General features: G+C 43.8%; 1 protein-coding gene across 1 annotated transcript; it reads left to right on the forward strand.

Annotated features, from left to right (window-relative positions):
• The first annotated feature begins 3,024 nt into the window (after window positions 1-3,024).
• Window positions 3,025-19,098, forward strand: TDRD6 (tudor domain containing 6). Its single transcript, XM_043591589.1, has 4 exons — window positions 3,025-9,237; window positions 11,738-11,862; window positions 13,843-13,932; window positions 18,495-19,098. The coding sequence occupies exons 1-4, from the start codon at window positions 3,129-3,131 to the stop codon at window positions 18,516-18,518; spliced, it is 6,348 nt and encodes a 2,115-aa protein (XP_043447524.1). The 5' UTR covers window positions 3,025-3,128; the 3' UTR covers window positions 18,519-19,098.
• Window positions 19,099-21,284: the final 2,186 nt, after the last annotated feature.

Here is a 21,284-nt window from a genome sequence, read left to right on the forward strand (position 1 = left end):
AATAAAGCTACCTCCCCCAGACACAGAAGAGGGGGGACACTGGGAACATCTGGGAGGATGGGAGGAACAGGTTCTCAGCCCATTATAGCCACATGATATGCCCTGACATTCAGGAGTCAAGGCACTGAGCCATGCAAGGAGGTTAGGAGACAAGTTCAACAGAAGACAAGTCATTTCCACTATCTACAGCCCTGTGGTCTCTGTAAGGGTTTGGTTATACTGCTTGAGCTGAAACAGAGAATTGAAACCTCCATGATTCCGTGGGATGATCAAACAATTCCAGATGATAATAAGACCATTTTATAATGAACTCCTTCCTTCCACCATAAAGGACACAGTGCCAGATAATCTGCTTATTCTCTTGTTCAACATTTATTGCGTACTAACTAAAAGTCCAGTACTGTGCTAGGCACTGAGAATATAAAAAATGAGAAGAGTTCTTGCCTTTAAGAAGTTCATACTGGGGTAAAAAGGAGAAATAGTAAACAATTGCATGGTGTGACATCATATGTCACAAAAACTAAATGTAACAGAGGGGGCGGGGGGCTAGCCAGTTCTGCCTGGGTGAATAGTAGAGTCATGAAGAAGAAACATTTGAGCTACATCTTGCTATTTTTTTTTAACGTTTATTTTTGAGAAGGAGAGAGAGACAGAGCACACGTGGGGGCGGGGGCAGGGGCAGAGAGACAGAGACACAGAATCTGAAGCAGGCTCCAGGCTCTGAACTGTCAGCACAGAGCCTGACGTGGGGCTGGAAGCACAAACTGGGAGATCATGACCTGAGCCGAAGTCGGAAGCTTAACCGACTGAACCACCCAGGTACCCCTAGATCTTGCTAGATGTTTTTAAATCAAATGTTTTTCTTCCATCATGAATATAAAACATTACAGAAAAATTGGAAACTGAAACTGAATTGTCAAGGAATGTTTATCAGATAAAAATCTAACTTCTTAAGGAAACCAAATGATTCTTGTATTTATTCATCCAGCAAGTACTTACTGTGTCAGCCCCATGTTAGGTCCCAGGAATGCAACCAACAGTTATTGCCACAAGGAGTGTTTAAGTTGGTGGGATGCCAAAGTGCTCAAAGCCAACCGCAACACAATGTGAAAGTGCCATTAAAACGTATGGGGGGAGGGGCACCTTGGTGGCTCAGTCGGTTAAGTGTCCGACTTCAGCTCAGGTCATGATCTCATGGTTGGTGGGTTCAAGCCCCATGTCGGACTCTGTGCTGACAGCTCAGAGCCTGGAGCCTGCTTCAGATTCTGTATCTCCTTCTTTCTCTGAATCTCTCTCTCTCTCTCAAATAAAAATAGACATTAAAAAAAAAATTAAAAAAAAAAACGTATGGGGGGAGAAGGCTGGGGGGATACTCAGTCCCTAGTCCCCTCAGACTGGGGGTCCCCTCAGTCCCTAGTGCCTCTTGATCCCAGGGTTATGAGTTGAAGCCCCGCCTAGAGCTTACTTTAAAAAAATAAATATTAAAAAAAAAAAAAAAACTTGAAAGAAGTAAGCATGGGAGGTTTCGGCAGAAGGAGGTTACTTCTAACCCGGATAGATTGAAAACTCTGAGATTTAATAGCCCAGGATTGTATTAAGAACTGTTTTGATTTTATTTACATTGTATTTGATGGTATTTCTTTTTCTTTTTTCTTGTTTTAATTTTTTTTCATGTTTATTTTTTGAAATAGAGAGAGAGCAGGGGAGGGGCAGAGAGAGAGAGAGAGAGAGAGAGAGAGAGAGAAGCACAAAGTCTGAAGCAGGTGCAGGCTCTGAGCTGTCAGCACACAGCTGGGAGGGATGGGAGAACCCACAAACCGTGAGATCATGACCTGGGTGAAGACCCACCCTTAACCGACTGAGCCACCCAGGCGCCCCTTGATGATATTTCAAAATGTGAAGGAGTGACACGAGAAACTCCCACGAACGTGACTGGCTTTGCGAATGAACAAAAATCTATTCTAGGCATATGTCTGGGAGCTACACACAGACCCCCCCCCCCACCACCCTGCACTTTCCCCTTCCACTCCCTCCCCCTGCAGTCTTCTAAGGGTTCTCTTGCTAAGATTTCAATGAGGGAACAGAACAAGAGGACAGCCAAGAGGTCCCCTGCCATAGTAGATACAGCAAGATACCAAGGCGTGTTTCTTCCGTTCCTCCAGACTTCCTTTTGTTAAGTCCGGTTCTGCGCTAGCCCTGTGAGTAAAAGAATAAATGCCTGCAAAACCGAGAGGCCAGAATTAGGCCAAAAAAGCAGAGCAAGTCAAGCCCAGTAGCTGTGGGGAAGATGTAACAGTCTCCAAATACATTCATACTTTATTGTAACCCTCTTAACAACTTCATCAATTCAAGCGACTAAACAGGTTCAAGAAGAGGGTAAGCAACTTGCTCAAGGTCACAAGACCGAATGGGGAATGCGCGGCACGCAAGCACCCCGCCCGCGGGGCGCAGGGGCATCCCGGTCGGCCTCCGCCCAGGAGCCCCGGGCCCTCTGAGCGTTCGGCCCTAACGCCCGGGCACGTGCCCTCGGCGCCCCCAGGTCTCCTCCCGTTCCTCCGGAGCCTAGCACGGGCACACGGGGCTCCAGCAGCACTAGGTGGACGGCCAAGAGCCTGCCCCCCTTCGGTGTCGCTCCCCACCCCCACCCCCACCCCCACCCCGCCCTCCGCCAGGCCCGCCCACTGCGCCCTCCTCGGCGGAAGGCGCTCTTTCGAGAAGTAGGTTGGATCGCGACCCCGACACCCCGTGGCCTCGGGAACAGCCCTCCCAGCCCCTTCGGCCAAATCGCAGGCCTCGCCCCGCGCCGCGCCGCGCCGCGCCGGGGCCCAGCTCCCCCGCGCCTCGCCGAGCCCGCGGGCCCGGCCGGCCTCCCGCGACCAGAAGCGGGGCGCCGCGCGCTGCAAATGCATGCGCGGCGCGAACGCGGCGGTTGGTCCCGCCGCCGGTCTTACCAGTCGGCGCGAGTCCCGGAGACCCGGCGTCGGAGACCTTGCCTTCGGGGCGCCTCGCCGGGCGTCCTTCCCGGTCCCTCTGTGCCCGGAGCCTGGGGCCGTGGGGCCGTCCCTCCCGCGGCACTGGCGCGGGGGCGCTGGCGGCTGGGTGCGCCAGCGCGGAACCGCGCCGCGGAGATGTCCTCGACGCCCGGTCTGCCCACCCCGGGGACCTCGCTGGTCCTGCGGGTGTCGTTCGTGGACGTGCGCCCTGAGGTGATCCCCGTGCAGCTCTGGGGGCTGGTGGGCGAGCGGCGGGAGGAGTACTTGCGCCTGAACCGGGAGATTCAGGAAGCGGCGGCCACGCGCCTCCCGTGGGCGCCGGGCAGCGCCACGGCCTCTCCGGGCGAGCTGTGCCTGGTGCAGGTGGGGCTCGTATGGCACCGCTGCCGCGTGGTCAGCCAGCAGGCGCAGGAGAGCCGCGTCTTCCTGCTCGACGAGGGCCGCACCGTCACGGCGGACGCGGGCTCCCTGGCGCCGGGGCGCAGCGAGTTCTTCCACCTGCCCTCCGAGGTGCTGGGCTGCGTGCTGGCCGGCCTGGTGCCGGCGGGCGGCGGCGGCGCGGGCGGGGGCGAGCCCCAGCCCTGGCCGCCCAGCGCCGTGGACTTCCTCAGCAGCCTGCAGGGCGGGCAGGTGCACGGGCGCGTGCTGGACGTGCTGCTGCTCCATCGCCTGGTCCTTCTGGAGGTGCCCGGGCTGTCGCAGCAGATGCAGGAGCTCAGCCTGGCGCGGCAGGTGCCCGACAGCCTCTTCCGCTCGCTGCTCAAGCGCTACCTGACGGCGGCCGCTGCCGGCCTAGGCTCGGGGGCCCGGGTCCTCCCGCGAGTCCCTCCGAAGCAGGAGCACCCTGGCCTGGACTATTTCTACCCGCAGCTGCAGCTGGGCGTGACGGAGCCGGTGGTGGTGACCCAGGTGTGCCACCCCCACCGCATTCACTGCCAGCTCCGGAGCCTCTCGCAGGAGATCCACCGCCTGTCCGAGAGCATGGCCCAGATATACTGGGGTTCCACGGGGACGGGGGATGAGAACTCTCCCAGTGCCACCCGGGAGGAGAGGGAGGAGAGCCCAGACAAGCCTGGCTCTCCGTGTGCCTCCTGTGGGTTGGACGGACATTGGTACAGAGCGCTCTTGTTGGAGACGTTTCGGCCCCAGCGCTGTGCCCAGGTGCTCCACGTAGACTATGGAAGGAAGGAGTTAGTGAGCTGCAGCAGTCTCCGCTACTTGCTGCCCGAGTATTTTCGAATGCCCGTGGTGACCTACCCCTGTGCCTTGTATGGGCTCTGGGACGGTGGGAGAGGCTGGTCTCGGTCACAGGTGGGTGACCTGAAGACACTGATACTGGGCCAGGCGGTGAATGCAAAGATTGAATTTTACTGTTCCTTTGAGCACGTGTATTATGTCACTCTGTATGGAAAAGATGGGACCAACCTGAACTGTGTATTCGGGCTACAGTCCTGTTGCCTGGCCGACCAATTCCTGCAGAGCCAGGGAAGGGAGGAGGAGGAGGAGGAGGAGGAGGAGGAAGGGGAAGAAGAGGAGGAAGAGGAGAAGGGACAAGCCACAGCTCTTCAGTCTCAGTCTCCTACTGAAGAAGCGGATGAAGAGATTCCACTCCCGGCCTTAAGATCTACCAGGTTGAAGATAAACGCCTTCTATGATGCCCAGGTAGAGTTTGTTAAAAATCCGTCCGAGTTTTGGATTAGGTTGAGGAAGCACAATGGCACCTTCAGCAAGCTGATGAGGAGGATGTGCAGTTTCTATTCCTCAGCCAGTAAGCTGGAGGGGGTGGTGTTGAAACCCAAACCCAATGACCTTTGCTGTGTCAAATGGAAAGAGAACGGCTATTATCGGGCCATGGTCACCAGATTAGATGACAAGAGTGTGGCCGTATTCCTAGTTGACCGGGGCAGTTTGGAAAACGTGGATTGGTACGACGTGAGGATGCTGCTTCCTCAGTTTAGACGACTGCCAGTGTTGGCTCTGAGGTGCACGCTGGCCGATATTTGGCCTTTGGGGGAAAGCTGGAGCCAGGAGGCAGTTTCCTTTTTCAAAAAGACTGTGCTCCACAAAGAATTGGTTATCCATGTCCTTGATAAGCAGGATAAGCAATATGTTATTGAGATTCTCGATGAATCAAGAACAGGGGAAGAAAACATTAGTAAGGTAATGGCTCAAGCCGGATATGCAAAGTATCAGGAATTTGAAACACAGGAGAACGTTCTCATAAGTGCCCATTCTCCAGGGCGTGTTTCAAACCATTTTCCTGCCGAGAATAACAAAATCTCTCCTGCCAAGAGGGGAGACGTAGAACAGAAGGCCCAGAGAGACAACACAACTAGCTCTGTTGCAGAAATTTTGACTGATCCGCCAGTCGCTGCAGATACCCCGGCTGGACTAGTGGTGCAGGAGAAAGAAAAAAGAGTATCTGTTTATTCTCCTCTGGTGCAGAACTTCCTGGAAATTACGCCAGACTCTTCTTGTAAAGGAGAGGTGAGAGTCGGAAGTACAGTAGGAGTCAAAGTGTCTTCTGTTGAAAACCCCGGCTACTTCTGGTGCCAGCTGACCAGGAACATTCAAGACTTTAAAACTCTGATGTGTGATATCCAGGACTACTGCGAGAACACAGCTGCTCCTTACCAGGGGACCGCCCCCGCTTGTCTGGCAAAACGCACGGTAAATGGAAAATGGTCCAGAGCTGTGATCCGCGGGGCACAATCTTCACAGCGCGTCAGAGTAATGTTTGTAGATTATGGAGACGAAGATATGGTGGCTGTGAAGAATATTTGCTCAATTAGTGAAGAGTTTCTCAAGGTTAAGGCTCAGGCTTTTCGGTGCAGTCTTTATAATTTAATTCAACCAACGGGTCAAAATCCTTTTGCTTGGAATGAAAAGGCAATCCAAGCTTTTAGGGAATTTGTAGACAACGCATGGGAAGACAATCTCGAATTGAAATGCACAGTATTTGCTTTGGCTTCAGCGCATGACGAAGAGCTGTTTAACATAGTGGATTTGCTAACACCGTTTCAGAGTGCCTGCCACTTTTTGGTAGAAAAGAGACTCGCAAGGCCAGTGAAACTTCAGAAGCCCCTGGAGTCCTCCGTTCAGCTACATTCTTACTACTATTCGACACACGAGATGAAAATTGGAAGTGAAGAATTGGTGTATATAACGCACGTCGACGACCCTTGGACATTTTATTGCCAACTGGGAAGAAACGCAAATATTTTAGAACAGTTGTCCTGTAATATTACACAATTGAGTAAAGTTTTGCCGAATTTGAAAACATCCCCCTTGACCCCTGGAACCTTGTGCCTTGCCAAGTACACTGATGGAAACTGGTATAGGGGGATGACAATAGGAAAAGAACCAAAGAAAGTCTTTTTTGTTGATTTTGGAAACATTTATGTGGTAACCAGCGATGATCTGCTTCCGCTACCTAGGGATGCGTATGATGTCTTACTTCTGCCCATGCAAGCTGTTAAGTGTTCATTGTCTGACATACCCGATCACATACCAGACGAAATTACAACATGGTTCCAGGAGACTGTTTTAGATAAGTCATTGAAGGCTTTGGTGGTGGCAAAAGATCCAGATGGGAGACTGATTATAGAACTCTATGACGACAGTATCCAAATCAACGCTAATATCAATGAGAAGTTAGGGTTACTTGGCTACAAGGGTGGGACAAGAAAAAAAGAAGAAAGCAAAGATCTCACCACCACGACAGAAACTCTTGAAGTAAAGAAGGAAAATCTCAAGTTGTCACCTACGGAGTATTCAAGCAAATCAGTAGAGAACTCTGCATTATGTAGCATGGAGATCTTGGGAGAACCACACAAATCTAAGACCAGCCCAGCATGTAGGGAAACCAAGCTTTTACGAAGTTCGACAAAGACAAACTTAGTCACTCAGTATCAGGACTCCGTGGGAAATAAAGATAATCAAATGTGTCCCTTCACAGCCGAGAAGAAAGAAGAAAGTTCTGCTGAGTCGCCTTTGAAAGCCACAAGACTAGAAGCTACCCTTTCAGAGAGAAACATAGGAGATTCGTGTAACAAAGATTTGCCTCTAAAATTTTCTGAGCTCCCTCAGAAGATTATAATGCCTGGCTTTAAAACAGTGGTGTATGTTTCCCACATAAATGACCTTTCAGACTTTTATGTTCAACTAACAGAAGATGAAGCTGAAATCACTAGTCTTTCAGAGAGATTAAATGATGTTAGGACCAGGCCAGAATTTTATTCAGGTCCACCTTTGCAGAGAGGAGATGTAACATGTGCCATTTTTCCAGAAGACAGTTTGTGGTATCGGGCTGTGGTCAGGGAACAACAACCCAATGACCTTCTGTGTGTACAGTTTATAGATTATGGCAATGTTTCTGTGGTCCATACTAACAAGATAGGTAAGCTGGACCTTCTTAACGCACTGGTACCAGCCCTGTGCATTCACTGCTCCTTGAGAGGACTTTGGGTTCCCGAGATTTTAAACTGTAAGGCAGTGACGCGTTACTTTTCCCGAAGGACAGATGAGGTTCAAATAAGATGTGAATTTGTTCAATTCCAAGACAGATGGGAAGTTATTCTTGCTGATGAACATGGGATCATAGCAGAAGACATGATTAACAGATATGCTTTCAGTGACAAATCTCAAGTAGGACTTTCTGACCAAATCATTAAAGGTGCCTGTTCAAAGTCTGTCCACAAAACAGACATTGGCACTTCACGGTTTCTTAACTGGTACAACCCAAAGATGAAGACGATAAGAGCATATGCCACTGTGATAGATGGACCTGAATATTTTTGGTGTCAGTTTGCTGATACCGAGAAACTTCAGTTTTTAGAAGTAGAAGTACAAACTGCTGGAGAACAAGTAACGGCTTGGAGAAGTTGTGTCCCATGCCCTCATATTGGAGATCCTTGCATAGTGAGATATAGAGAAGATGGGCATTATTACAGGGCACTTATCACCAATATTTGTGATGATTATCTGGTATCTGTCAGGCTTGTGGACTTTGGAAACATCGAAGACTGCGTGGACCCCAAAGCACTCTGGAATATTCCTTCTGAACTCTTGGTGGTTCCCATGCAAGCCTTTCCATGTTGCCTCTCAGGATTTAATATTTCAGAAGGTGCGTGCCGTCAAGAGGGAAATGACTATTTTTATGAAATAGTAACAGAAGATGTGTTGGAGCTAACAATATTAGAAATCAAAAGGGATGTTTGTAATATCCCTTTAGCAATCGTTGACTTGAAAAGCAAAGGCGAAAGTATTAATCAGAAGATGAAGAAATATTCTAAGATTGGCGTTAGTAACAGCGATCTGCCCTATGAAAAACATGACCCGGAGATAAAGGGAGCTCTTGGGTCCCTCAGTCCTGAGGTTGGATTTAAGAAACCAAGTAGTAAAGCTGGACAAGAGAAAGCCCTATATGTCGAGTCCCAGACAGATGAGCTCTCTGAAAGAATTGAAAAAGATTTAAACATCACTGAAGCCAAAGCAACTAAGTTCTATGACCCTGACACTGACAACATTTTTGAAGCTTTCGAAAACCCACGCAAAGATAAAATAGGCATCGAGGTACTGGAAGGTAAAAGAGAGTGCCATCTGGTTGACGAAGCAAAGTTTGATGATAAATACCTCATGACGGGATTTAACACGTTACTTCCACTGCAGGCTAGTGAAACCAAGGAGATATTAGAACTGAACTCACTCGAGGTGCCACTTTCTCCTGATGATGAATCAAAAGAGTTCCTGGAGCTGGAGTCCATTGAGTTACAGCATTCTCTAGTCGGGGATGAAGAAAAAGAGCCAGGCCGGGTGCCTCCACTTGTGCCCCTCCCCCAGGGCTGTGACACAGAAGCCACCCTGCATCCATGTACAGCGCAGCTTCCCCTCAACTGTCAATCTGAGAAACAGCCGGAACTAGAATTACCCACAGCCCAGCTGTGTTTAGACGACAAAATAAACCCTTTGTCTCTACGAGTCGGTCAGAGAGCCCAAGACCCCACGTGCGCTGAGGACGCAAGGAAGTCAAGTTGTATGGAATGTTTTGACGACCAGCCTAGGTTACCCTTGCACCTACACGGAATGAATTGCGATCCCAACAGGCAAGCTGAAATGAACATATATAAAGAAGAATTTACAGAGTACAAAAGCAGAGATGCCATTTCACCACTGACTTCGTTCTCCGAAGAAGAATCCAGAGACGGAAGGAAGCGCAATAATGCTTTACAAGATCGCGTCTCAGGTATGTAATTTCTTATACTTTTACTTAACTTAGTGTTTTTCAAAAAATACCTACTTGTCTTAAAGACAATAATTCTTATTTACTTTTTGCCTTGTTTTTTTCTTCATTCATTTTTGGGGGGAAAGATTAAAACCTGAAAAGAGAATCAGATTTGGATTTCATGACGAGCATTTTAAGTGTGGGGAGATGAAGTTGCGAAATCAGTGTAGAACCATACCTTGTAGGCTGGATGAAATGCTGCTAAATTATTAATTTTGTGTTTAAGAATAAAATGCTTAGAATCAGTGTTTCCAAAAAGTAATCATGTTTCAAATGTAAGCAAATAATCTTTACAATCAAAAGTTCCGTTTTTTGGTAAGTCTTAAAAAAACATGTTGTTCCTTTGCTAAGCACTACTGTAGGCGTGAATTGACGATAGGGATCATTTTTGCAGAGTTTTCAAATTTAACCATTTTGTTCATGCATACACCTTGTCATTTATTTAGAAACCCCTAAACAAACACTAGATTTGGGGAGCTTATAGTAACCAAGCAAGAGACCAGCCATGAGTCAATATTGGAGAAGATTTATTATGAACTTTTTAAGTAAACTACATGTATGGCTGTTTTCTTTCTACTTAATAAGATTTAAAAGTTACATGAAATGGGGGCCCCTGGGTGGCTCAGTTGGCTGAGCATCCAACTCTTGATTTGGGCTCAGGTCGTGATCCCGGAGTCGTGGGACTGAGCCCCACGTCTGGCTCCGCGCTGAGCATGGAGTGTGTTTAAGATTCTCACACTCTAAATTAAACAAGCAAACAAACAAAACAAAGTTACACGAAATGCCTAACTTTTAGGGCTTGGGAAATAATCAATGTTAGACTTCTTATATGTCAATTTTTACTTATTATCATTATTATTATTATTATTTTTATCTGAGAGAGAGAATGTGTCCCGGGGGGTGGGGGGAGGGTGGGCAGAGGGGGGGAGGGAGAGAGAGAGAACCTTAGATGGTCTCCATGCTCAGCACAGAGCTCGATCCCAAGACTGGGATCATGAGCTGAGCCGAAATCAAGGGTCGGACGCTGACGGTTCAGCCAGGTGCCCCATATGTCAATTTTTAGATTATTAAATTTGAGCCATTATACAAAATAGAGAAAACAGTAGTCTAGGGAGAATGAAAATCTCCCATATCACCATAAGCCTGCCACTATTAAAGCTGTAGTGCACTTCTTTCCTGTTGTCTTTCACCCTGTGTCTATTTACATACAGTTTAAAGAACTAAATAGAAATCGTATTATCGGGGCGCCTGGGTGGCTTGGTCGGTTAAGCATCCGACTTCGGCTCAGGTCATGATCTCACAGTCCGTGAGTTCGAGCCCCACGTCGGGCTCTGTGCTGACAGCTCAGAGCCTGGAGCCTGTTTCGGATTCTGTGTCTCCCTCTCTCTCTGCCCCTCCCCGTTCATGCTCTGTCTCTCTCTGTCTCAAAAATAAATAAACGTTAAAAAAATTTTTTAAAAATCATATTATCATAGTGTCAAATCCTGCATTTTAATCCCTTAAACCTGTTTTCAAAATATTTTAACTCTCTAGGATTCCATTCAGTGGCTGTACTACAATTCATTTAAATATTATCCTAGGTTTTTAGTCCCCCTTGCCACATTTTATTAATAGTAAGTAATAGCTCTGTGATAAGAATGTCTACCAATTTGTAATATGCTGCTTCAGAAACAGCTGTTGTAACCATAGACCACATCGCATGTGGCAACAATAACCAGCTGCCAACAGCTGAATTCAGGAATCAGATTCATATTCTTTTTTTTTTTTTTTTAATGTTTTACTTATTTTTGAGAAAGAGAGAGAGACAGAGCATAAGCGAGGGAGGGGCAGAGAGAGAGGGACACAGAATCCAGAGCAGACTCCAGGCTCTGAGCTGTCGGCACAGAGCCCGACGCGGGGCTCGAACTCACAAGCGCTGAGATCATGACCTGAGCCGAAGTTGGACGCCCAACCAACTGAGCCACCCAGGCGCCCCCAGATTCATATTCTTAAAAGACGCATCACATCATGCTGGTATTTTTTTTTTTTTTTTAAATTTTTTTTTTCAATGTTTATTTATTTTTGGGACAGAGAGAAACAGAGCATGAACGGGGGAGGGGCAGAGAGAGAGGGAGACCCAGAATCGGAAACAGGCTCCAGGCTCCGAGCCATCAGCCCAGAGCCTGACGCGGGGCTCGAACTCCCGGACCGCGAGATCGTGACCTGGCTGAAGTCGGACGCTTAACCGACTGCGCCACCCAGGCGCCCCCATGCTGGTATTTTTTGAAGAAAGTGATAAGGAATTTTATTGGGAAAGGGCCCTGGAAGAATTTAAAATGAAATCCAGGAAAAGATACAGACTGAGACCATCTGTGACATTGATTATATAGGAATAGTCAATGCAGATAAGAAAATGCTTTGCTTGTGTATTTAACATCAAGGGATTAAGAGGTACACGCTGAGTCTTTATTCAATTTGGCAGCTCAAGCAGAGAAGACCTACACTCTGGAAGGATTTGCCGTTGGATCCAAGTGTGTTGTGTGGTCAAGTCTAAGAAACACATGGTCTAAATGTGAGATTCTGGAAATAGGTGAAGAAGGCACAAGGGTAAGTGAAATGGAAGCACTTTATCTCAAAAGTTACTTTGGAGACTGTTGAGGAAATTTTAGCCAACTTCACCAGACTAGAAAATGCACTTGAACAGACGTTTACCTGATCATTCCCCTTAAAATTTGGTGCAGTGCAGAACTCATCTCGAAGATCAGATGTAAGCATCCTGGCAAGAAATCATCCCCGACTCTTGTATCTTCCTTGCCTCTGAAATCCTATCAGTCACCAAATCCTATCAGTCACACTTTCCACTTCTTATCACTTAGTTAAAACTTTTTACACCTACTGTCACTGCCTTGGTGTGAAGTCCCTTATTTTACAAGTGGATTACTCTATTAACCTATTTCGGTTTACTTCTTCTAGTGTTCCTTCAGCTGACTCTCTACACTACCAGTGTGACACTTTGTCAGATGCAAATCTGACGACAGAATTCCTGTGTGTAAAACTCCTTGGGGACATCCAGTTGATTGTGTTTCTCCTGTGGTCCCAAAAAACCACCTGTGTCAGAATCACCTGGTGGGTTTCTTAAGCAGTCGATTCCTGCACCTTGCCCTGGCTGGCTACTACAGAATTTCTGGGGGTAGGACCAGGAACGAGCATTCTCTTACCATTAAAATTTGAGAGCCACTGGTCTAGGATAGAAAAACCAAGCCATGCTCACTAACATGGCATGGTCCTCTAGGGGACCTGAGGTCTTCTAGGGCTGAGTGTCCGTATTCTTCTCCAGTCTTAGGTTTACTCCTTTATGTTTTGTAACTTATATTGGATGGGCACCAAATTGCTCGCTCTCTCTTATATATATCATTCCACAGGGCTCCTTCAATATATTTAATAATGCAGATCCAGTCACTTGTATTCTATCCCCCTCCCATACTGGCTCATTTTCACTTTTATTTTTATTTTGTTATTATTTTATTTTTAGATAGGCCTTATTTTTGGAAGAGTTTTCGGTTGCAGAAAAATCATGAAGGTAGTACAGAGGCACCTAATTTCCACCATTGTTTTTTTTTTTTTTAATTTTGCATCCAAATTAGTTAGCATCTAGTGCAACAATGATTTCAGGAGTAGATTCCTTAGTGCCCCTTAGCCATTTAGCCCATCCCCCCTCCCACACCCCTCCCGTAACCCTCAGCTGGTTCTCCATATTTATGAGTCTCTTCTGTTTTGTCCCCTTCCCTTGTTTTTACATTATTTTTGTTTCCCTTCCCTTATGTTCATCTGTTTTGTCTCTTAAAGTCCTCATATGAGTGAAGTCATATGATTTTTGTCTTTCTCTGACTGACTAATTTCACTTAGCATCATACCCTCCAGTTCCATCCATGTAGTTGCAATATTTTTATTTTTTTGAGAGAGGAGAGAGTGTGAGCAGGAGAGAGGGACAGAGGGAGAGAGAGAATGAATCTTAAACAGGCTCTGTGCTCAGCGAGGAGCCCAATGCAGGGCTTAATCCCATGAACCTGGAATCATGGCCTGAGCTGAAATCAAGAACCAGACTCTCGCCAACTGATCCACCTGAGTGCCCCGATTTTCACTTATTTTTGGAAGATTTTCATTGCGTCTTCATTTTCGTTTTGCATTGCCTCTTCCAGGGAGCATTCACTAGCATTATTTCTAAATCTCTCCATCTCTTCACCCTCCCCACACACCAAAAACTTTATACCTATATTATATTCCCACTTCTCCTGCTACAGAGGTCTGTACTTACTACGATGTAATGATCTGCTTAGAGATCTGTTTCTCCACAAAATGTTGAGCTTCTTAAGATCTCATTTTTAGCTACCTTTGACATCTAGGCATGCTCAATATGTTTTTTGAACAGAAGTTCCATAGAGTTAAAAGCGTAAAGTTGAAGTTTAATAAAATGATTTTCATTGCCTTTTGAGGTATTTCAGTTGAAGAAGGATTGCCAGGGTCCATAAATCAGTTACAGTTTTTGGAAACTACCAAGTTTTATTAAATACCTTTTTTCTCTTGTAGGTTTTGAACCTTTCAAATGGTATGGAGGAGATAGTGAACCCTGAGAATGTCTGGAATGGCATACCCAAATTAGATAAGAGTCCATCTGAGGTATGAATATAAATACTAATTAATGAGAGCATTGTGTCTCATTTTGAAAGGTAATTTAAACTATTTCCAAAGCCCTTGTGTTTGGGAATAATCAAGAAAAAAGAATACTAATACTGGAATTAATGACAATGAAAAGCAACAATAACAAAATCAGTGATTCCGGACTTTATGCCAAGTATCCCTTTGGGCAAACTGGTTATTAATGTTTTATACCTTGATTCGGGGGAGAGGGGATTTTAAAAATGAAAATTGTTTGGTGTCTGAGATCTTTATAAAATACATCTGATGTAGAAAATCTGGAAAAATGGCAAATTTGAAACAAAGTATCTATAACCTATAATACATCCGTCTAAGACAAAGAGCTTGATCGGTTTCATTTTATTTCATAATTTTTCTATTTATATGGAATGTACGTATGTCATCGACATATTTTGTGCATAATTGATTTCATTCTGCATACAGTTTTATATTTTGTGTTCTGTATTTTATATTTTGTGTTCAATTTCCCATGCCATTATAATATCTGGGCATTTGAGTTTATTCTGTTTGACATTTGTTGACGTTTTTACTTTAAAATATGTATCTGATAGTTCCAATATCTGGTCACCTCAGGGCTTGCCATCTACTGATCCCCTTGAAATATGATTAGCTTTTCCTAGTTCTTTGTATGTTGAGTAATTTTGGATTATGTCCCAAATGTTTTGAACATTATGTTGCAAGACTTTGGATCCTATTAAAATCTTCTAGAAAATATTGAAGTCTTTATTTTAGCAGGTGGTCAACCCAGTTGGGTTCATACCACAAGTTCTGTCTCTCCTTCTTTGCTTGTGGGTTCCAATGTCAGTTTAGTTTTCAGAGACTTTGCTTTGGTGTTTGCATCCGCCCAGAGCATAAGCCTCCCAGGGACTTAGGTAGCAGTTTATATAGTAGATCGGGTGTTAAAGATTGCTATGCTTAGTTGGTTCTCTTCTGCATATGCATAGTTGAGGGTTGACCTTGGGATTTATATCACTTCATTTATAGTATTAGGGATTCATATTTTTCAATTCCTTTTCTCTCTGAGATTTCCTCCACACTTGCTGGCCTCAAGGATCTTCTTTATTATTATTATTATTTTTTTTTAATGTTTATTCATTTTTGAGAGACACAGAGTGTGAGTGGAAGAGGGGCAGAGAGAGAGGGAGACAGATTCTGAAGCAGGCTCCAGGCTCTGAGCTGTCAACACAGAGCCCGACGCAGGGCTCGAACTCAAGAACTGTGAGATCATGACCTGAGCCGAAGTTGAGCGCTTAACTGACTGAGCCACCCAGGTGTCCCTCAAGGATCTTCTTTAATCCAGCTCCTAGGGGCTCTTTTTCTTGCTCCTCTAGACAGAGAGCATGTTTCTCTCAAGGTTTCCTTCTTTGCTGTCATGCAATTCTGTTTGACTGAGCCTGCCTTTGGAGTGAAGCAGAGAGAGAAACAAGAAAAATCAATCCCCACCCCCCCATTTCCAGATAACAAACAGCCCTTTTCCCGTTCCACTGGTCAGAGTCTTCTCTCGGACTTTCAGTTGGGGCTGCTCTCATGACAGGGTCAGAAGGTAAAAAAGAAAAAATAGTGAAGAGATTTCCCATTCATTCGTCACTTTCTAGCATTCAGGGGGCCTCTTTTCCCAATCTGCTGGCTAGAAATAGGGATCTCCGTCAGAGTTTTGCCATCCACACAGGCTGGGCAGCTCTGATTTGGTCCAGGCTCAAGTCAAAACTAAGAGACAAAGAAGGAAAAAAATAAGGAAAGGAAAGGAGAGGAGAGGAGAGGAATGAAGAGGAGAGGAATGAAGAGGAGAGGAGAGGAGAGGAGAGAAGAAGGAGGGGAGGGGAGGGAGGAGGAAGAAGGAAGGAAGGAAGGAAGGAAGGAAGGAAGGAAGGAAGGAAGGGAGGGAGGAAAGAAACATCTGTGAATCCACCCCTGTTATGAGTCATTATTCAGGTTTTTACTTCAGTCCTCAATCTGCCTGTTCCTATTTACTTTTCAGAGCCCACGGTTACTTTTTGTATACTTTCCAGAATTTTTAGTTGTAGCAAGTATAAGAGAAGCAGGCTAGGGGCGCCTGGTTGGCGCAGTCGGTTAAGCGTCCGACTTCAGCCAGGTCACGATCTCGCGGTCCGTGAGTTCGAGCCCCGCGTCAGGCTCTGGGCTGATGGCTCAGAGCCTGGAGCCTGTTTCCGATTCTGTGTCTCCCTCTCTCTCTGCCCCTCCCCCGTTCATGCTCTGTCTCTCTCTGTCCCAAAAATAAATAAACGTTGAAAAAAAAATTAAAAAAAAAAAAAAAAAGAGAAGCAGGCTATAGTCAACTCACTCCATCTTGGCCACAGCCAGAAGGCCATAGTTGCATAATCTTATATGACACAAATGGTCAGTCATTTGTTAAACCATTTCTTGTAGTGGTGGACATTTATGTCATTTGAAATTTTTCCACTGTGAAAAACCACTGAACATCTTTCTTCACCTTCTCATATTAATTTCGTGTTTTTGTTTACTTGTCAAAAATAACAGCTTGCTTCACTTAGGTTGCATAAGTATTTACTGAAGTTTTTCTTTTACATTCTGATCTTTTCCATTCATTACTTTTCAAGAATCCACAGCCAAATGCATAGATGTACACATATGGGATTCTATTTGGATAAACTACCCTATGCCTGCCAAATAGCGAACTATGTAAGGCAACTCAGAGTGTTCATAAAATAGTATAGACACAACTGGCTTTTACATCAGTTAGCAAATATAGAAGCTACTTATGGATAAGGCTTTACTTTTTAAAATTTGGTTATTAATTTTATTTATTAAATGATCCTTTCCTCAAATTCGAAGGAACTCTTAGATATGTGTCTACAAATAAGCTGGTTTTCCTTTACAAGTGGATATTGTGAGGTATTAAATTATGCATGACTTTTTTGGTCAAGTCACTGTGATCTGATTGCATTTTTTAAGGATTTTTTTTTTTTTTTATCTGAGAGATTTCATTTTATTGTAAGAATATGTCTCGTGAATCAATTTCTGTATAGACTTCATGCATACACACAATGCTGTTACTTGTTGAAAGGAATATAGGAGAAATATCCCTCTTCAGTAAGTCTTTAGTAAAGGATCTGTGGCTCACCGTGGATAATGTGTTTGCATAGGAGCCCTTTGAGAAAGGCATCAGACACCAAAGTTGTGGGAGATTGGGAGCTGAAAATTGGAAAAGGCTACTTTACTCCCGGTATGGGACGCTCCAGTAGAGATGTTCCAGAGAAATGAGTATTGGAAGGATAGAAAATGTTCTTGGGTGATTCTTCACTACAAAATCAGATTGCCACACTTTCAAGAGGCTTAGTTTTTCATTGTTTACCATTTTTTTCTGGTTTATCTACGGTCCCTTTCTGATTTTAATCATTTTGTGTCTATAACAAAGAATTGGTGGTAATCCAAAGGTTCCTTTTGTTAGGCTGTATTCCAAACAGTGGGGAAAGATCTCTACTTCATGTCATTGGATTATACTACAATTGAAGGTGATTTGTGTCTTTAACAGAAAATAGCTTTTATTAACAGATTGCCAAGCCTTAAAGGTAACATTATTCTGAATCCTCAAACAAAAATGGTTTATCAATTTCCTTGGATGTTAGTAGTAGAAAATTTTTAGCTAAAAATGTTAAATGTGCATCTGGGAATAAATAACAAAGAAGAGGATTTCTTGAAATATCATAGAAAATTTGTGGGTTGAATTAATCTTGAAAGTTAAATTGTGAATATGATAAATTTATATTTTATTAAAAAAAATTTTTTTTTTCAACGTTTATTTATTTTTGGGACAGAGAGAGAGCATGAACGGGGGTGGGGCAGAGAGAGAGGGAGACACAGAATCGGAAACAGGCTCCAGGCTCTGAGCCATCAGCCCAGAGCCTGACGCGGGGCTCGAACTCCCGGACCGCGAGATCGTGACCTGGCTGAAGTCGGACGCTTAACCGACTGCGCCACCCAGGCGCCCCGATAAATTTATATTTTAAAGGATTTTAAAGAATTTTCTCAGCGTTGACTAGCTCATACATTCAAGTGACCTTCATATATTAAATGATCTCTCAGAATTTCTTTCTGGGTTTTTAGTTTCTCTCGTGATAAGATTCAATTTGTTGGAAGTTACTGGTTATTGCATGATCTTGTTCATAAGTAGCACATGGTCCTTAGAACTGAGGTACATTGAGAGTGAAATCCGCTCTTGGTGGCTTTCCCATTATTTGAAAAATACATACTAGTGAAAGAGAACAAAGGACTGTTCAGTTATCAGCTTTACTAACATCATTCTAGAAAAATATAAAATATGCCAGTTATATATTTTAGAGAAACTTTGATAATAGGTAGAGTGTGAGAACCAAAATGCTAAAAGACAAAAAACATTTCTGTAGGAATAATTCTCCATAGAATAATTCTCACCATTTTGAAAGGACATTAAATTTGTTGTGGTAGCACTCGTGTAGATAATTTTCTTGTTTTTCTTTCTCAACTTGAGGTTTCTGTCTCTTCTCTCTCTCTTTTTTTTCCAGAAAAGGGGTCTGGAGGTGATATAGATTTAACTGTGGATCCATAGATGTGGCCAATCTGTCCGAAACTGCTCTTAAACATGTGGCATCTTGCCCAGACCGACAGAGTATTTGAGCAAGTCGAGAGCATATGATCACAAGAAGTTGTCATTTTTGAAAACTCTGATATGCACTGAAAACAAAATAGATCTCAGGGCCACTACGAAATGTATTTATAGTGGTTTTGCCGTAACATATGGATCTGGGATCTTTCTTCTCCCTTTAAATATGTTCTGTTTCTAATCAGTTAAGTGGATTTATTTTGCTAAACAATATGCTAACACATTACTCAAATTTAAAAAAAAAAAAAAAAAAAAACAACCCACCCCTATTTCTGTTTCTTTTGAATATAGTGTTTAAATTAAAATAGAAAATGCTAGGTTTATGGCAAGTATATTATATGATACTACTTATAGGGATGGCTTTGTTAGCAATAACTCCTTCAGATTTTTGTTTTGTTTCTGAGCTTTGTCTTGTTGGTCTAGTTAACATTTGATCAATATTCTGTTTGATTTTGGAAGTATTCTAATATGACACAATATTTGAATAAAGTTTCTCCTTAAAGGTGTGGTAGTCTCATTTTATTAAAAAGGAGGGACGCTGGGGTGGCTCAGTCAGTTAAGATTCCAATTCTTAGTCTTGGCTCAGGTCATGATCTCACAGTTCCTGAGATCAAGCCCCACATTGGGCTCTATGCTGATTGTGCAGAGCCTGCTTGGGATTCTCTCTTTCCCTCTCTCTGTCCCTCTCCGACTTGTTCTCTTTCCCTCCCTCCCTCCCTCTCTCTCAAAATAAATAAATAAATAAATAGACTTAAAAAAAATAAAAAGGAGGGGTGCCTGGGCAGCTCAGTCGGTTAAGCGTCTGACTCCAGCTCCAGTCATAATCTCATGGCTCATGAGTTCAAGCCCTGCATCAGGCTCTGTGCTGACGGATCAGAGCCTGGAGCCTGCTCTGGATTCTGTGACTCCCTCTCTCTCTCTCTGCCCCTCCCCTGCTCATGCTCTGTCTCTCAAAAAATAAATGAATGTTAAAAAAAATTTTTTTTAAGTTAAAAAGGAAATATGGGACACATCAAAGGCAGTCATAAGAGGGAAGTATATAGCAATCCAGGCCTTCCTAAAGAAGGAAGAAATGTCTCAAACATATAATCTAACCTTACACCTAAAGGAGCTGGAAAAGGAACTGCAAATAAAATCCAAAACCAGCAGAAGAAGGGAAATAATAAAGATTAGAGCAGAAATCAATGATAGAAAAATCAAAAAAACAGTAGAACAGATCAACGAAACTAGGGGCTGTTTCTTTGAAAGAATTAACAAAGTTGACAAGCCCCTAGCCAGACTTATCAAAAAGAAAAAGGACCTAAATAAATCATGAATGAAAGAGGACAGATCACAACCAACACTGCAGAAATACAAACAATAATAAGAGAATATTATGAGCAATTATATGCCAACAAATTGGGCAATCCGGAAGAAAAGGATAAATTCCTAGAAACATATAAACTACCAAAACTGAAACAGGAAGAAACAGAAGATTTGAATAGACCCACAATCAGTAAAAATATGTTGAGTCCGTAATCAAAAATCTCCCAACAAACAAAGAGTCCAGGGCTGGATGACTTCCCAGGGGAATTCTACCAAACATTTAAGGAAGAGTTAATACCTATTCTTTTGAAACTGTTCCAAAAAATAGAAATGGAAGGAAAACTTCCAAACTCATTCTATTAGCCCAGTATTACCTTGATTCCAAAACCAGACAGAGACCCCACTAAAAAAGAATTACAGACCAGAAACCCCACTAAAAAAGAATTACAGACCAATTTCCTTGATGAACATGGATGCAAAAATTCTCAACAAGGTCCTAGGAAAATGAATCCCATAATACATTAAAAGAATTATTCACCACAATCAACTGGGATTTATTCCCGGGCTGCAGGGGTGGTTCAATATCCACAAATCAATCAATGTGATACATCACATTAATAGAAGAAAAGATAAGAACCATACGATCCTCTCAATAGATGCTGAAAAAGCGTTTGACAAAATACAACATCCTTTCTTTATAAAAACCCTCAAGAAAGTATGGATACAAGGAACATACCTCAACATCATAAAGACCATATACGAAAGACCCACAGCTAATATCTATCATCCTCGATGGGAAAAAATCAGAGCTTTCCCCCTAAGGTCAGGAACATGACAGGGATGTCCACTCTCACCACTGTTGTTCAACATAGTACTGGAAGTCCTAGCCTCAGCAATCAGACAACAAAATGAAATAAGAGGCATCCAAATTGACAAGGAAAAAGTCAAACTTTCACTCTTCACAGACAACATGATACTCTGTGGAAAACCTGAAAGAATCCACCAAAAAACTGCTGGAACTGGCCCATGAATTCAGCAAAGTTTCAGGATATAAAATCAACATACAGAAATGTTGCATTTATAGACACCAATAATGAAGCAGCAGAAAGAGAAATCAAGGAATCTATCCCATTTATGATTACACCAAAGCCCATAAGATACCTAGGAATAAACCTAACCAAAGAAGTAAAAGATCTGTACGCTGAAACTATAGAATACTTATGAAAGAAGCTGAAGAAGACACAAAGAAATGGAAAAACATTCCATACTCATGGATAGGAAGACCAAATATGTTAAAATAGCAATGCTAACCAAAGCAATCCACACATGCAGTGCAATCCTTATCCAAACAATACTACCATTCTTCACAGAACTAGTACAAACAATT

This window comes from Prionailurus bengalensis, chromosome B2, assembly GCF_016509475.1.
Source record: "Prionailurus bengalensis isolate Pbe53 chromosome B2, Fcat_Pben_1.1_paternal_pri, whole genome shotgun sequence".
Classification (NCBI taxonomy): domain Eukaryota; kingdom Metazoa; phylum Chordata; class Mammalia; order Carnivora; family Felidae; genus Prionailurus; species Prionailurus bengalensis.

Excerpts from the sequence above, each read along its gene's own strand:
- TDRD6 (XM_043591589.1), top strand. The coding sequence starts at position 3,129 with ATGTCCTCGACGCCCGGTCTGCCCACCCCGGGGACCTCGCTGGTCCTG. Across the intron at positions 9,238-11,737 it reads TTTACAAGATCGCGTCTCAG|CTCAAGCAGAGAAGACCTAC; the intron begins GTATGTAATTTC and ends TCAATTTGGCAG. Across the intron at positions 13,933-18,494 it reads TAGATAAGAGTCCATCTGAG|AAAAGGGGTCTGGAGGTGAT; the intron begins GTATGAATATAA and ends TTTTTTTTCCAG.